The 15,166-nt window shown below is 38.6% G+C and overlaps 3 protein-coding genes across 4 annotated transcripts; 2 read left to right on the forward strand and 1 right to left on the reverse strand.

The window, feature by feature from the left end:
- Positions 1 to 294: 294 nt before the first annotated feature.
- LOC111465497 (protein ACCELERATED CELL DEATH 6-like) lies at positions 295 to 4,189 on the forward strand. The gene is given in 3 exon segments (XM_023109899.1): positions 295 to 1,012; positions 1,714 to 2,243; positions 3,366 to 4,189. Coding segments are annotated over 3 exon segments (1,617 nt in total). The 5' UTR covers positions 295 to 369; the 3' UTR covers positions 3,810 to 4,189.
- Positions 4,190 to 5,361: 1,172 nt separating this feature from the next.
- LOC111465550 (26S proteasome regulatory subunit S10B homolog B-like) lies at positions 5,362 to 8,366 on the forward strand. Of its 2 annotated transcripts, XM_023109983.1 has the most exons (10): positions 5,362 to 5,532; positions 6,068 to 6,187; positions 6,285 to 6,421; positions 6,514 to 6,675; positions 6,760 to 6,846; positions 6,945 to 7,031; positions 7,121 to 7,258; positions 7,448 to 7,639; positions 7,722 to 7,820; positions 7,929 to 8,366. In XM_023109983.1, exons 1-10 carry the CDS (start codon positions 5,433 to 5,435, stop codon positions 8,001 to 8,003), a joined length of 1,197 nt encoding a protein of 398 aa, XP_022965751.1. In that variant the 5' UTR covers positions 5,362 to 5,432; the 3' UTR covers positions 8,004 to 8,366. The 2 variants fall into 2 exon arrangements, with proteins under 2 accessions (XP_022965751.1, XP_022965750.1); XM_023109982.1 differs by having other exon boundaries at positions 7,722 to 8,366.
- Positions 8,367 to 9,214: 848 nt separating this feature from the next.
- On the reverse strand, positions 9,215 to 12,073 carry LOC111465571 (26S proteasome regulatory subunit S10B homolog B-like). The gene is made up of 10 exons (XM_023110014.1): positions 11,878 to 12,073; positions 11,223 to 11,342; positions 10,989 to 11,125; positions 10,735 to 10,896; positions 10,564 to 10,650; positions 10,379 to 10,465; positions 10,152 to 10,289; positions 9,771 to 9,962; positions 9,590 to 9,688; positions 9,215 to 9,501 (listed from the first exon to the last, which is right to left on the reverse strand). Exons 1-10 carry the CDS (start codon positions 11,975 to 11,977, stop codon positions 9,427 to 9,429), a joined length of 1,197 nt encoding a protein of 398 aa, XP_022965782.1. The 5' UTR covers positions 11,978 to 12,073; the 3' UTR covers positions 9,215 to 9,426.
- Positions 12,074 to 15,166: the final 3,093 nt, after the last annotated feature.

Genomic DNA, 15,166 nt, shown 5'->3' on the forward strand with positions numbered 1-15,166 from the left:
CAGACTCTTCCACCATGGTTTAGGAAAATTTTCCGAAGATCCTTAACGTAAGATTTCTCCAAGCAAAACATATTTGACTTTAGAGTTCTTATGATTGAGCTACGAACAATAAAGGTGTAAGAGATTAGGTCATTTTCGTATTCATATTTGACCAAAAATCTTAAATGAAATTACCTTGCAAGTGTCGAAATAGGTTGAAAATCCGAAACGACTGCGTAAGACAAGGTGCTGCATTGTTGTAAATCCACTGTGATTTCATCCCGAACTTCTCCCGATCTCACTTTTGGAATGTTTGGAGCGAAAATTAAATAATGATTTAAAAAAGTTATAAGGCTCCATCTCCACTTCGAAGTTGCAGAGACATTCGCCATGGATTCCCAAAAATCAACACCTCTCCAAATTCCTCTTTCCGACTCCATGAATTCCGAGTTCTATGAAGTTATTAGCTCAGGAGATCACAACAAATTCCTCTCTCTCATCGCCGTCAATCCTTCTCTCCTCGACCAAACCACGGTCTAGAAGAACACCGCGCTCCATGTCGCCGCCGCCTTCAACCAGAAGATAATCGCCGAAGAAATCACGCGGCTGCGCCCTTCGATTCTGTACGGAACGAACTCGAAACGCGACACGGCGCTGCATCTGGCCGCGAGGCTCGGGAGTTTCCAAGCAGCGGAGTATTTAATCGAATGCGCGAAGGCGAGCGATGGCTGTGAGGATCTGGAAGCGGATGATCGGAATAAGGAGTTGATGCGGATGGTGAATTTGGAGGAGGATACGGCGCTTCACGACGCCGTGAGGAATGGCCATGGCGAGATTGCGAAGCTTCTGGTGAAGGAATGTCCGGAACTGGTGGCGTGCGCCAACGGAGTCGGGGAATCGCCGCTGTTTGTGGCGGTGGAGGAGGATTATTTGGAGATTGCGCGGGAGATTCTGAAAGTTGAATCGAATTGCTTGTACGGCGGAAGAGATGGCGCCAATGTGCTACACGCCATCATCATTCGCACACTCAAACGTAAGTTTCATGATATAATTAATTTAAATTTTATTTGATTATAGTAAATTAAAATGTAGATTTTACCTCGGGAACCCACTCGGAACGAAGAGAGAATTCTAGTTTAGACAGAATAGGGGAGGGAGTGGGGGTGTTCGTGGGTCGGATTAGGTCAGATTGAAACATTTTTTTCATATGTGAATACACTTGCATCGTAAGTAGTATATTGATTGGTTCGGTTTATGTAACCGCCCCGCCACACCCTTATAAAGAGTAGTTTGTTCTCCTCCCCAACCAATGTGGGACATCACAATCCAACCCCCTTCGGGGCCCAGAGTTCTTACGGGCACCGCCTCGTCTCTACCACCCTTCGGGGAACAGGGAGAAGACTGACATATCGTCCGGTGTCTGGCTCTGATACCATTTGTAATGACCCATATTATGGCTAGTAGATATTGTCCTCTTTGGGCTTTCCCTTTCGGACTTCCCCTCAAGGCTTTAAAACGTGTCTGCTAGGGAAGGTTTCCACACCCTTATAAATGGTGGTTTGTTCTCCTCCCCAACCAATGTGGGACATCACAGTTTAACCTAATTGAATTTTTTTTATTTGAATCAAATCCCATAACCGAATAGGTTAATTGAGTTGTTTGTATTTTTTCGAGTAAATACTGGTGACTTTAGTCTTTATAGCTCAAGCTTAAGGTTTACTTATACTTTGACAGAAGTTATTCGAGTGGTGTTGAACAAGTTCCCTAACATACTAATAGAACCGGACACTTACGAGTGGCTTCCCCTTCACTACGCAGCCAACCTCGGCTCAGAGGAACTAGTTGAACTAATTCTAAAGCACAAACCATGCATGGCTTACAAGACAGACAAATATGGCGTCTCGCCATTGCACTTAGCAGCCAAAGAAGGCCGCACTGCCGTCCTCAAACTCTTCGCCAAGCTCTGTCCTGATAGCTGCGAGGTAGCAGACTTAAATGACAGAACAGCTCTCCATGTGGCTGTCGCCAACCGCCAGGCCTACGCTGTCCGAAAGATGATGGAGTTGGGCAGCTTTCGAAACCTGGTGAACCAACAGGACAAGGATGGCAACACGCCTTTGCATGTTGCTGCTATTACTGGAGACTATGTTATAGTCATGATGCTGGCGGCTAATGGGAGGGTTGACAAGAAGATTATGAACAAGGCTGGTTTCACTACCAATGACATTATTCGATTTAGTCCCAAGTTTAGTTGGTACGAAAAGGTACGTCTTCTTCATTCCTCTCTACCAATCTCCATATAATCTTACCTATTGTAATTAGAGATGTCTACGGAGTCGGGTATAGGCAGAGAAACTGTCAAGGATTGTTGAGACGGAGTCCCACATTGGCTAGTTAGGGGGATGATCATGAGTTTATAAGTAAGGAATACATCTTCATTGGTACGATGCATTTTGGAGAAACCAAAAGTAAAGCCACGAGAGCTTATGCTCAAAGTGGACAGTATCATACCATTGTGGAGATCTGTGGTACTTAACATGGTATCAGAGTCATGCCCTTAACTTAGCCATGTCAATAGAATCCTCAAATGTCGAACAAAGAGGTTGTGAGCCTCGAAGGTGTAGTCAAAAGTGACTTTAAGTGTTGAACAAAGAGTGTACTTTTTTCGAGAGCTCCAGAGAAAAGAGTTGAGTCTTGTTTAAGGGGAGGTTGTTCAAGGGTTACATAAGCCTTAGAGAAGACTCTATGGTATATTTTGTTTGAGGGGAGGATTGTTGAAGATTGTTGGGATGTAGTCCTACATTGGCTAATTAAGGGGATAATCATGAGTTTATAAGGAATACATCTCTATTGATATGAGGCGTTTTGAGGAAGCCCAAAGCAAAGCTACGAGAGCTTATGCTCAAAGTGGACAATATCATACTATTGTGGAGATCTATGATTACTGACACGGTATCAAAGTCATGTCAATAGAATCTTCAAATGTCGAACAAAGAAGTTGTGAGTCTCGAAGGTATAGTCAAAAGTGACACAAGTGTGTAATTGCTCGAACATAAAGGGTGTAATTTGTTCGAGGGCTCTAGAAAAAGGAGTCGAGTCTCGATTAAAGGGAGGCTGTTCGAGGACTACATAGGCCTCAAGAGAGACTCTATGATTTCCCACATTGGCTAAGTAAGGAATACATCTTCATTGGTATCAGGCCTTTCGAGGGAACCAAAAGCAAAGTCACGAGAACTTATGCTCAAAATGGACAATATCATACCATAGTGGAGATCCGTAGTTCCTAACAGAAACCTCCGTACCTGTCTTCTGTCTCCGCCTCTACCTTCTTGTACTTATATCAGAAACCAAAAACTATCCATTTGATCTTCTTCGTTGTGTAAAAGATGCAGTCTTTCAGCGTGGCACGGTTGGAGTTCAATGGAGATCTACGAGGCATGGAACAAGTGCTTGCTAGAAATGGCAGAAGCAACCAATTGCTCGAAAAAGAGGAACCAAAACCAAATGCCGCAGAACAAGAAACCAATGGAGAGCTTGTGAAGAAAGACAGTACCAGACAGCTACAGAAGTCCCAAATATGGAGCGAATTATCCGACGCCAATCTAGTCGTAGCGACGATTATCGCAACGGTATCCTTCAGTGCCGCTTTTCAGGTTCCGGGTGGATACAACTCCGAGGGGAAAGCGGTTCTACGAAAGGAGAAATATTTCAGATTGTATATGATATCAGATGCTCTGTCTTTTGGGTTTGCAGCGGCATCAATGTTTGTGACGTTTTTTACGGGATTGTTCGGAGAGAATTCTGGGTTCAGTTATCCGAGAAGGTGGTGACATTCTTAACAGGTATCTCTGTTTGGTTTATGGTGTTTGCATTCATGTTGGGGACGAGTGCAGTGATGGCAGAACATTCAGGGTTTGCAGGGCTGGTTCGTTCTGTGGCTTGTGTTTCCTTTATTTGGCCTGTGGTTTTCTTAGGGGCTGTGGCATGTTTTTTATTTTTTTGTGTGAGAATTATCTGTTCTTATCTTTAAAAGTGTGTATTTTGCCTCTCGTTTCTCGTTTCTGCTCATAATTTATTAGTTGATATGATCGAGTTCTTGTTTGATTCCAATCTCGGCAAGTATTCTAGAAAGAACAAGTGGTTTCATGTAGCTACCTATGACTCATCTTGCCTTGTGTTATTAGGAAATGTCTAAGATATCTGACTTTCGTTGTTATCCCATAGCTTCACAGAAATTCTGTAGAGGTTCTACATAATTTCCTTCAGATTGAGTCGGTATCCATTATAGTAGTTCGTTAATCCCATTTTTTTGCTCTTGTTTCTGCTTGTGACCTATTAGTTGATATGATAGGGTTCTTGTTTGGTTCCAGTCTCGACATGTATTCTAGAAAGAACGACGTGGTTTCATGTAGCTACCTATAGCTCTTCTTGCCTTGTGTTATTAGGAAATGACTAAGATATCTGACTTCCATTGTTATCCCATGACTAAGGTATCTATTACAGTAGTTCGTTACTCCCATTTTTGGCTCTCGTTTCTACTCGTGGCCTATTAGTTGATATGATAGAGTTCTTGTTTGGTTCCATTCTCAACGAGTATTCTAGAAAGAATGGCATGGTTTCATGTAGCTACCTATAATTCCTCTTGCCTTGTGTTATTAGGAAATGCCTAAGATATTTGACTTTCGTTGTTATCCCATAGCTTTACAGTAATTCTATAGAGCTTTTACATAATTTCCTTCAAATTGAGTCGGTATCCGTTACAATAGTTCGTCACTCCCATTTTTAGCTCTCGTTTCTGCTCGTGGCCTATTAATTGATATGATAGGATTCTTGTTTGGTTCTAGTCTCGGCAAGTATTCTAGAATGGTTTCGTGTAGCTACCTATAGCTCATTTTGCCTTTCAAGCTTGCCTTGTGTTATTAGGAAATGCTCGAGATATATGACTTTCGTTATTATTCCATAGCTTCATAATAGTTTTGTAGAACTTTCACATAATTTCCTTTAGATTGAGTTGATATCCGTTAAAGCAGTTCGTTACTCCATTCAAAAAATCTCTATTCCAAAACCGTACGTGAGAGTTTCATCTCGTACGAATCCTTCATGTGACGTGCATAATGAAATGAGAATAATAAATAAAAGAAAATATAATAACGATTTTTTTATATTGTGCATGAATAAATAAACTCAGTTATTTGAATAAATAATTATAAATATTTTTATATTTATTTTGAAATTTAAGTTAGCTAGGTAGAATTTTTTTAAAAAAAAATTTTAACCGTGGTTAAACAAAAAAAAAAAAAAAAAAAAAAAAGTAATATAAAAATACTAATAATATAATAATAATAATAATAATAAATAAATAAATAGTGGCAGACAGACATTTCTAAATTTTGGAAACATAGGGCTTCTTGCTCTTCAAGCTTTACTCAGAAAACTCGATTCCGACTGCAAAAATGGCGGATGGAGAAGAAGCCGCACGGCGTCATTCCGCTCTCAATGACTACCGCAAGAAGCTCCTTCAGCACAAAGAACTCGACGCTAGAGTCCGATCTCGTAAATCCCTCCCTAACACTACCTTTACAATCTATGCTCCTCTTCTTTACTTTTCTCAATTCTGCTACTAGACGACTCGATGGTTCTTTGCTGATTTCAGTAATTATTGTAGTCTTTGAATCTTCTGCAATGGTGCCGTTCCGTAGAATTTGAATTTTGGGCTGTTAATTCATCCCCCCACCCCCAATTTATGAGTTTTGGTATTCGAAAGCCCTAGTATTTCCAAAACGCCTTGTTCGGAGTTCTGGGGGAAGTGTGAGAAGATACACATGTTAAAGGAAAGAAATTTAGAAATGATCTGTTATGAAAATACAATCACTGTGAACATTAGAAAACGTTATGCTGGTTTCATGCTTAGCTAGGAAGTTTTGGGTAATGGGTTGTGTTCTTGACGGTTAGTTTATCAATTCCCTTTGCTACATTTCTACAGTGCTTACAATGTGACTTTTTGTTATTTCCTGAAGCGGTAGCGGAAGCTGAGATTCTTGTTTATTTTATGGAACCCAGTCGGATTATGTTTAATTTGTGTTTCCAGTGAGGGAGAATTTGCGAGGTGCAAAGAAAGAATTTAACAAGACGGAGGATGACTTGAAGTCTCTGCAAAGCGTTGGGCAGATTATTGGAGAAGTTCTCAGGCCACTTGACAATGAACGCTGTAATTCTTCTTTGCTATTACCTGTGCATTTGTTTTGAGACCAAATTCTCTCAAGTTGGTTGATATTGTTGGATTATCGCTGCCTTTTTTATTTCAGTGATTGTCAAAGCAAGCAGTGGACCAAGATATGTGGTTGGATGCCGTAGTAAGGTGGATAAGGAAATATTGACTTCTGGTACTAGAGTGGTACTTGATATGACAACACTCACCATTATGAGGGCTCTTCCACGAGAAGTAAGTAAGATTTTTCAAGGGAAAATAAAAGTTTTATAGTATCCTCAAATGTATGATTGCCCTAAATGTTTCGATGTAATTGTATCTGCTAGGTAGATCCAGTTGTGTATAATATGCTGCATGAAGATCCGGGTAATGTTAGCTATTCTGCTGTGGGCGGTTTGTCCGATCAGATTAGAGAATTGAGGGAGTCTATTGAGCTACCTCTCATGAATCCTGAGCTTTTCCTTAGGGTTGGCATCAAACCTCCTAAGGTACTATCTCTCTATCGCTTTGATGTAATTACCAAATTGCGGTTTTTTGTTTACTCGTGTTATTTGTTCACTTTTCACTTAAAGGGTGTGCTTCTCTATGGTCCTCCTGGTACTGGCAAGACATTGTTGGCCAGAGCAATTGCAAGTAACATAGATGCCAACTTCTTAAAGGTAGAATTTTCTCCATGTGCAGAAAGGACTTCAATATTTCCCTCTTTCCCAGCTAAAATTTAGCATCTAGCTTCTCTCTTCTCTTCGTTGAAGTATAGGTTGTATCAAGTGCCATAATTGATAAGTACATTGGAGAAAGTGCAAGGTTAATACGGGAGATGTTTGGATATGCACGTGATCACCAGGTAAGTTCTTATGTGGTATGAACATCTCTTTGCATGAACCTATTAAGAAAGATGTTCATAACCCATGCACCATCCCTTGTTATGCTTAGCCCTGCATAATTTTTATGGATGAGATTGATGCCATTGGTGGGCGGAGATTCAGTGAGGGAACAAGTGCAGATCGTGAAATTCAGCGTACATTGATGGAGTTACTTAATCAGCTTGATGGATTTGATCAGCTTGGCAAGGTATGTCCTTTGTTTACTATGTGCTGATATGATGTTTTATAACTAGCTGAAATGGAAAATATAGGGTCTTAGATCTTGTTGTCGAATGTGCTAAGACTTGATTGTTTGTCTTGGATCTTATTTGGAATTTCTTACGAACATTTTGTTTTCCGAGAGAAATATATTAACTTGAAACTGGTAAAACTGTAGGTCAAAATGATAATGGCCACAAACAGGCCAGATGTTCTTGACCCTGCACTTCTTCGACCAGGGCGATTGGACCGCAAAATAGAGATTCCTCTGCCTAATGAGCAGTCCCGAACGGAGATTCTTAAGATTCATGCAGCTGGAATTGCCAAGCATGGCGAGATTGATTATGAAGCTGTTGTGAAGCTTGCAGAGGTAATCCTGCTAGTTCTTGTTTATTAATTTCTTTCTAGTTGTTTCCACAGTCTATGGATGTTTGAAACTCTCATTTGTCCAGGGCTTTAACGGAGCTGATTTGCGAAATGTGTGTACTGAAGCTGGAATGTCAGCTCTTCGTGCCGAACGGGACTATGTTATCCACGAAGATTTCATGAAGGTAATCTTATTTTGTTTTCTCCAGCACTGTGTAGCATACTCTTCCTTTGTTGAGATGAGAGAACGCTCTTTCTTCCCGTATTCACTTTTATCATCTTTTGATGTTCAGGCAGTACGAAAATTGAACGAAGCAAAGAAACTCGAGTCCAGTGCGCACTACAGCGCTGATTTTGGGAAGGAGTGAAGTCATGTAATTTACCCTTTAGCAACCGAAAACATTTTCAAGCACAACACATTCCTTACGGGCGGGAAAACTGATATTTTCCTGGTATCACTGGCGCTCATCTTTCAACTATAGGAACGTGCTTGTATCTGATCAAAAGATGGAAGCTAATGAATCTTTCAAAACAGTATGGCTATTCTTGATCTTTTCTTTCTTCTTCCAAGCTGAGAGATGAATGCCCACTGTGATTGTCATTTACCAAACCATGATGCCTGTGTGGCTCTGTTTACTGCATACGGTTGATCGGTAAGGTTAGTTTATGAACTGTTTTTATTTGTAATATTGCTGCTCTCGTCGGTATACAACCTGGATTTGATGAACTTGATGTTGCAGGAAATTTTGTTTTCGGTAAGTGGGTAGGTGAAAATTAATTTGATTGTATTCTTTTAACTTAACTAGATTTGGATGTGTGTTTTCTTAAAGGAGTATAACTCACTCTTTCTTAAAGGTTTGTGGATTTTTTATTCGTTCCTCCAGATTAGATTTGAGCTCATAAAATCCCTTTACGTTTGGCCTTTAAAACTGAAGGTCGTATATAGCATCGAGAAAAGGAAGGAAAAAAAAAAGCGATAGCAGTGTTCAGGATTATTGGGAGTGAGTCCCACATTGGTTAATTTAGTGGAAGATCATAGGTTTATAAGTAAGGAATACTATCTCCATTGGTTTGAAGTCTTTTAGGAAATTTCAAAGCAAAGTCATGAGAGCGTATGCTCAAAGTAGAAAATATCATACTATTGTGGAAATCTATGATTCCTAACATGGTATAAGAGTCATGTCCTAAATTCAATGTCAATATTATTCTCAAATGTTGAACAAAGAATTGTAAGACACGGTGTAGTCAAAAGTAAAGTGTACTTTGTTCGAGGGGAGAAAGGAGTCAAACCGTAAAGTGTACTTTACTTAAGGAATATTTGAAAGTTTAAGGTGTTAAAGATAGAAAATAAAAAACCTCTATTACATAGCACGTGATGAAGGATGAAGACAAATGAGTATATTGGAAACGATCTAAAATCTAAAATCATAAGCTTTACATACAACCGACGCATGATTTGTAACAATTTAAGCTCACCGCTTTACATATACGTATAACTGAGCCACAGGCATCATGCTTTGGTAAATGACAATCATAGTGGACAGTCATCTCTAATAAGCTTATAGAAGGGGGAAAAACAGATCAAGAATAGCAATATTTTCACTAAATATTCATTAACTTCCATCTTTTGATCAGATACAAGCACGTTCCTATAGTTGAAAGAAAGATAAACCAGTGATACCAGGAAAAGATCAGTTTTCCCTCTCCATCCAAGGACTGCATCATCTCACCAGTCAGGAATGTGTCGTGCTTGAAAATGTTTTCGGTTGCTAAAGGGTAAATTACATGACTTCACTCCTTTCCAAAATCAGCGCTGTAGTGCGCACTGGACTCGAGTTTCTTTGCTTCGTTCAATTTTCGTACTGCCTGAACATCAAAAGATGAAAAAAGTGAATCTCATCTCAACAAAGGAAGAGTATGCTACACAGTGCTGGAGAAAACAAAATAAGATTACCTTCATGAAATCTTCGTGGATAACATAGTCCCGTTCGGCACGAAGAGCTGACATTCCAGCTTCAGTACACACATTTCGCAAATCAGCTCCGTTAAAGCCCTGGACAAATGAGAGTTTCAAACATCCATAGACTGTGGAAACAACTAGAAAGAAATTAATAAACAAGAACTAGCAGGATTACCTCTGCAAGCTTCACAACAGCTTCATAATCAATCTCGCCATGCTTGGCAATTCCAGCTGCATGAATCTTAAGAATCTCCGTTCGGGACTGCTCATTAGGCAGAGGAATCTCTATTTTGCGGTCCAATCGCCCTGGTCGAAGAAGTGCAGGGTCAAGAACATCTGGCCTGTTTGTGGCCATTATCATTTTGACCTACAGTTTTACCAGTTTCAAGTTAATATATTTCTCTCGGAAAACAAAATGTTCGTAAGAAATTCCAAATAAGATCCAAGACAAACAATCAAGTCTTAGCACATTCGACAACAAGATCTAAGACCCTATATTTTCCATTTCAGCTAGTTATAAAACATCATATCAGCACATAGTAAACAAAGGACATACCTTGCCAAGCTGATCAAATCCATCAAGCTGATTAAGTAACTCCATCAATGTACGCTGAATTTCACGATCTGCACTTGTTCCCTCACTGAATCTCCGCCCACCAATGGCATCAATCTCATCCATAAAAATTATGCAGGGCTAAGCATAACAAGGGATGGTGCATGGGTTATGAACATCTTTCTTAATAGGTTCATGCAAAGAGATGTTCATACCACATAAGAACTTACCTGGTGATCACGTGCATATCCAAACATCTCCCGTATTAACCTTGCACTTTCTCCAATGTACTTATCAATTATGGCACTTGATACAACCTATACTTCAACGAAGAGAAGAGAGAAGCTAGATGCTAAATTTTAGCTGGGAAAGAGGGAAATATTGAAGTCCTTTCTGCACATGGAGAAAATTCTACCTTTAAGAAGTTGGCATCTATGTTACTTGCAATTGCTCTGGCCAACAATGTCTTGCCAGTACCAGGAGGACCATAGAGAAGCACACCCTTTAAGTGAAAAGTGAACAAATAACACGAGTAAACAAAAAACCGCAATTTGGTAATTACATCAAAGCGATAGAGAGATAGTACCTTAGGAGGTTTGATGCCAACCCTAAGGAAAAGCTCAGGATTCATGAGAGGTAGCTCAATAGACTCCCTCAATTCTCTAATCTGATCGGACAAACCGCCCACAGCAGAATAGCTAACATTACCCGGATCTTCATGCAGCATATTATACACAACTGGATCTACCTAGCAGATACAATTACATCGAAACATTTAGGGCAATCATACATTTGAGGATACTATAAAACTTTTATTTTCCCTTGAAAAATCTTACTTACTTCTCGTGGAAGAGCCCTCATAATGGTGAGTGTTGTCATATCAAGTACCACTCTAGTACCAGAAGTCAATTTTTCCTTATCCACCTTACTACGGCATCCAACCACATATCTTGGTCCACTGCTTGCTTTGACAATCACTGAAATAAAAAAGGCAGCGATAATCCAACAATATCAACCAACTTGAGAGAATTTGGTCTCAAAACAAATGCACAGGTAATAGCAAAGAAGAATTACAGCGTTCATTGTCAAGTGGCCTGAGAACTTCTCCAATAATCTGCCCAACGCTTTGCAGAGACTTCAAGTCATCCTCCGTCTTGTTAAATTCTTTCTTTGCACCTCGCAAATTCTCCCTCACTGGAAACACAAATTAAACATAATCTGGCTGGGTTCCATAAAATAAACAAGAATCTCAGCTTCCGCTACCGCTTTAGGAAATAACAAAAAGTCACATTGTAAGCACTGTAGAAATGTAGCAAAGGGAATTGATAAACTAACCGTCAAGAACACAACCCATTCCCCAAAACTTCCTAGCTAAGCATGAAACCAGCATAACGTTTTCTAATTTTCACAGTGATTGTATTTTCATAACAGATCATTTCTAAATTTCTTTCCTTTAACATGTGTATCTTCTCACACTTCCCCCAGAACTCCGAACAAGGCGTTTTGGAAATACTAGGGCTTTCGAATACCAAAATTCATAAATTGGGGGTGGGGGGATGAATTAACAGCCCAAAATTCAAATCCTACGGAACGGCACCATTGCAGAAGATTCAAAGACTACAATAATTACTGAAATCAGCAAAGAACCATCGAGTCGTCTAGTAGCAGAATTGAGAAAAGTAAAGAAGAGGAGCATAGATTGTAAAGGTAGAGTTAGGGAGGGATATACGAGATCGGACTCTAGCGTCGAGTTCTTTGTGCTGAAGGAGCTTCTTGCGGTAGTCATTGAGAGCGGAATGACGCCGTGCGGCTTCTTCTCCATCCGCCATTTTTGCAGTCGGAATCGAGTTTTCTGAGTAAAGCTTGAAGAGCCAGAAGCCCTAAATTAGTAAATTCTCACTCTGCTTTGCTTCTTTCCCCAAATTTATATCCCACGTTCTCGGAAGTTGAAATGGCCTATAATATGCGCCACCTTATATATAATTTATTTATTATTATTATTATTATTATTATTATTATTATGGTTTAATTATAATTTTTTTCAATAATAAATTTTATAAAAAGTTTTTAAAAATATCTTACTTCTTTTAATATTTTATTTCAAAAATAATAAATAAATATATATATATATATATATTGTAACACTCAGACCCACCACTAGTAGATATTGTTCTCTTTAGGCTTTCCCTTTCGACTTCCCCTCAAGGATTTAAAACCCTGTCTGTTAGCTATTAGGGGATGCTGGTTTGTTCTCCTCCCCAACCAATGTAGGACATCACAATTGAGAAAGGAAAGAGTGTCAGCGAGGACGCTGATCCCGAATGGGGTGGATTGTGATGTCCCACATTGGTTGAGGAGGAGAACAAACCACCATTTATAAGCTATGGAAACCTTCCCATTGCAAACACATTTTAAAAGGGAAACCCGAAAAAGAAAGCCCAAAGAAGACAATATTTGCTAGCCGTGGATCTGGGTCATTACATACATACAAATATATATATATATAGATATTAGTAAATTATTTATTATATATTTCATATTTTATGATGTGTCAACAAGGACGTTGGACACCTAATGAGGTAGATTGAGATCGCACATTGAGTTGGAGAGGGAAGCAAAACATTTCTTATAAGAGTGTGAAAACCTCTCCGTAAAAAACATTTTAAAATCATGAAGCTAATGATAATTCGTAACGAGTCAAAACGAACAATATCTGCTAACGATAGATTTAAAAATCTAACACAATCAAATGCTATTAAGAACATAAATTGACATAACGACTAGCTATAAAAAATAACGAATGAATTTTCAAAGGTATTCTAGAATAAGCTCAAAATTGAAGGGTGAAAAATAAAAAATTTAAAAGTTGAGGGCATAATTGAAATTTAAATAAAAAAAGTATTTTTGTATAATTCTAATAAATAAATAAAATCTCATATTACGTATAGTTAATTATTGTGGTCAACTCATTATGGCCGCCCGGAGCTCGGCGGCGATAACTTCAAAATTCTTAACTTACCCGCTTTTCATTTTACTAAAATCACCGACGTTTTCATTGGACGGTGACGCTAACGTCTTTTATTATTTAAAGTTATATTTTGTATTTTTTTTTTATAATAATAATAATAATATATATATATATATATATATATATATATATATATATATATATATATATATATATATATATATATATATATATTTTTTTTTTTTTAACGTGATTATGAATAGATAACTTTCACAACATTTAAATGAGTGAATTTAGCAAACATTCTCATGTATCATAGCTCTCTCACTTTAACAACCTCGATCCCTTATTTTCAATGGAGGAGGTGCGGGATCGGAGTCAGTGCCTTGCGTATCACCACGGGACTGTTCGTTCTTTTTTGGATCCCGCTCCTAAACATAAGGGATAGGGGAAAGGTGACCGGGCCTATCATTTCAAAAGGGTTGTCGAAAGAGAACCCGACTACCTATTTCATTCAACGTTCCGGGGCGGGGACCCGCCCGATTCGACCGACTTTTGGATAATAAGAAGGCAAGCTGATCTGCTTTGATCTAGGAAAAAGCCAAGTAAGCCACCAACTCGATGCAGGTCACGTGACCTACAACTTGACCTTTGCTTTTTGAGGCTTTTGAATCCCCTACTCATCTTCTTCTCCACCACCCCTTTTGGCTTTGACGCCGCAGGGGTAGTCTCCATGGCTGCCGCAAACGGAGCTGACTGATTACTCTTCGACTTCACCTTTTTTACCTCCAAATCACCATTCGCCATACTTTGTACATACAACTTCACCTTCTCCAACATAGTCGGTTTCCCCTTGGCTAACATAGCCTCTCATTTTCTTCCCAATCAACCTTTCATCCTTCATAGAAACCCTAACCTTAGAATCCTCATGAGCGTTTCTATCGAAAATATACAAAATCTTGAGAAACCTATCTACCTTCAACAGAAATTTACCTTTGGAATCTGAGCACTACATTGACCTCTTCGTCAACCAACCCTTCCAGCTGCCATTCTCGCCAAAATTGGCTCTTTCGCCCAATGTGGCGACTCTTCCGGCTTCAACATTGTCTTTATCCCTTTCTCTAGGTTTCCCCTTCTACATCTTGGGTTAGACATATTCTCGTCGAAGCCAAAGGCAACATCGCCGCTAAGCAACTATCCCTCTACAGTTTTCGATGGACAAGAAAGTGTTTCTCCACGCCTCCTCCAAATCAGGTTGTTGACATCTTCACAAAAAGTGTTTCTCGACCTCTCTTTAAATTTCTCAGATCCAAGCTTTCAGAATCATTCAAATCTGACGCTTAGCTTGTGGGGGGTGTTAAAGATATTTAATACTAAATTATAGTATACCATATATATATATATATATATATATATCATATTTGATGTTTTATTAAAGGCTTTTTTGAGTCAAACCGATTCTGATTCTTCTAATCTTTCATTATTTAGTTGATTTTTCTCAAAAACAAAACTTTGTGACTTTCTCGTTGAAATAGATTGTGATAGCGAAAAAGCTTTCAACGCTGCCTGACGCCCTTTGCTTTTCCAAATATTTTTCCGAATCCGTTTTTTTGATATAGAAGTGTGGTTTTTTGGAACTGCCATTAAAAAATTAGAATTGATTATTCGTTACTATAATTAGATGTGAAAGACGTCTAGTGTTCAAAGGAATTGTTCTTTACCATTTATTATCCATTTTTGCTATAAATTATATTATAGTATACTCCTAATATAGCTATCAAAATGAAAAATTATTCGTATCTAAATCTAACATAACAGCATCCGAGGGTGAAGAAAAAATATATATAGAGAGAGAAATTTAATTAATTTTTTTTTTTTTTATATTTTTGTTGAAAATACACCATTCATGTCAGTTAGACTATGCTCGTACCAATGCTACGTAGCAATAAATTAGTATTTTATATTTTAATTGATATATATATATATATACATGTGTATATATATATAACAGAAAAGCGTAAAATAGAAAAGCGTAAAATAACGACCTGTA

This window comes from Cucurbita maxima, unplaced genomic scaffold, assembly GCF_002738345.1.
Source record: "Cucurbita maxima cultivar Rimu unplaced genomic scaffold, Cmax_1.0 Cma_Scf00029, whole genome shotgun sequence".
Taxonomy (NCBI): domain Eukaryota; kingdom Viridiplantae; phylum Streptophyta; class Magnoliopsida; order Cucurbitales; family Cucurbitaceae; genus Cucurbita; species Cucurbita maxima.

Excerpts from the sequence above, each read along its gene's own strand:
- LOC111465550 (XM_023109982.1), top strand. The coding sequence starts at position 5,433 with ATGGCGGATGGAGAAGAAGCCGCACGGCGTCATTCCGCTCTCAATGAC. Across the intron at positions 5,533-6,067 it reads CGACGCTAGAGTCCGATCTC|TGAGGGAGAATTTGCGAGGT; the intron begins GTAAATCCCTCC and ends TTGTGTTTCCAG. Across the intron at positions 7,640-7,721 it reads CTGTTGTGAAGCTTGCAGAG|GGCTTTAACGGAGCTGATTT; the intron begins GTAATCCTGCTA and ends TCATTTGTCCAG.
- LOC111465571 (XM_023110014.1), bottom strand. The coding sequence starts at position 11,977 with ATGGCGGATGGAGAAGAAGCCGCACGGCGTCATTCCGCTCTCAATGAC. Across the intron at positions 10,651-10,734 it reads TTGGCATCAAACCTCCTAAG|GGTGTGCTTCTCTATGGTCC; the intron begins GTACTATCTCTC and ends TTTCACTTAAAG. Across the intron at positions 10,466-10,563 it reads TAGATGCCAACTTCTTAAAG|GTTGTATCAAGTGCCATAAT; the intron begins GTAGAATTTTCT and ends GTTGAAGTATAG.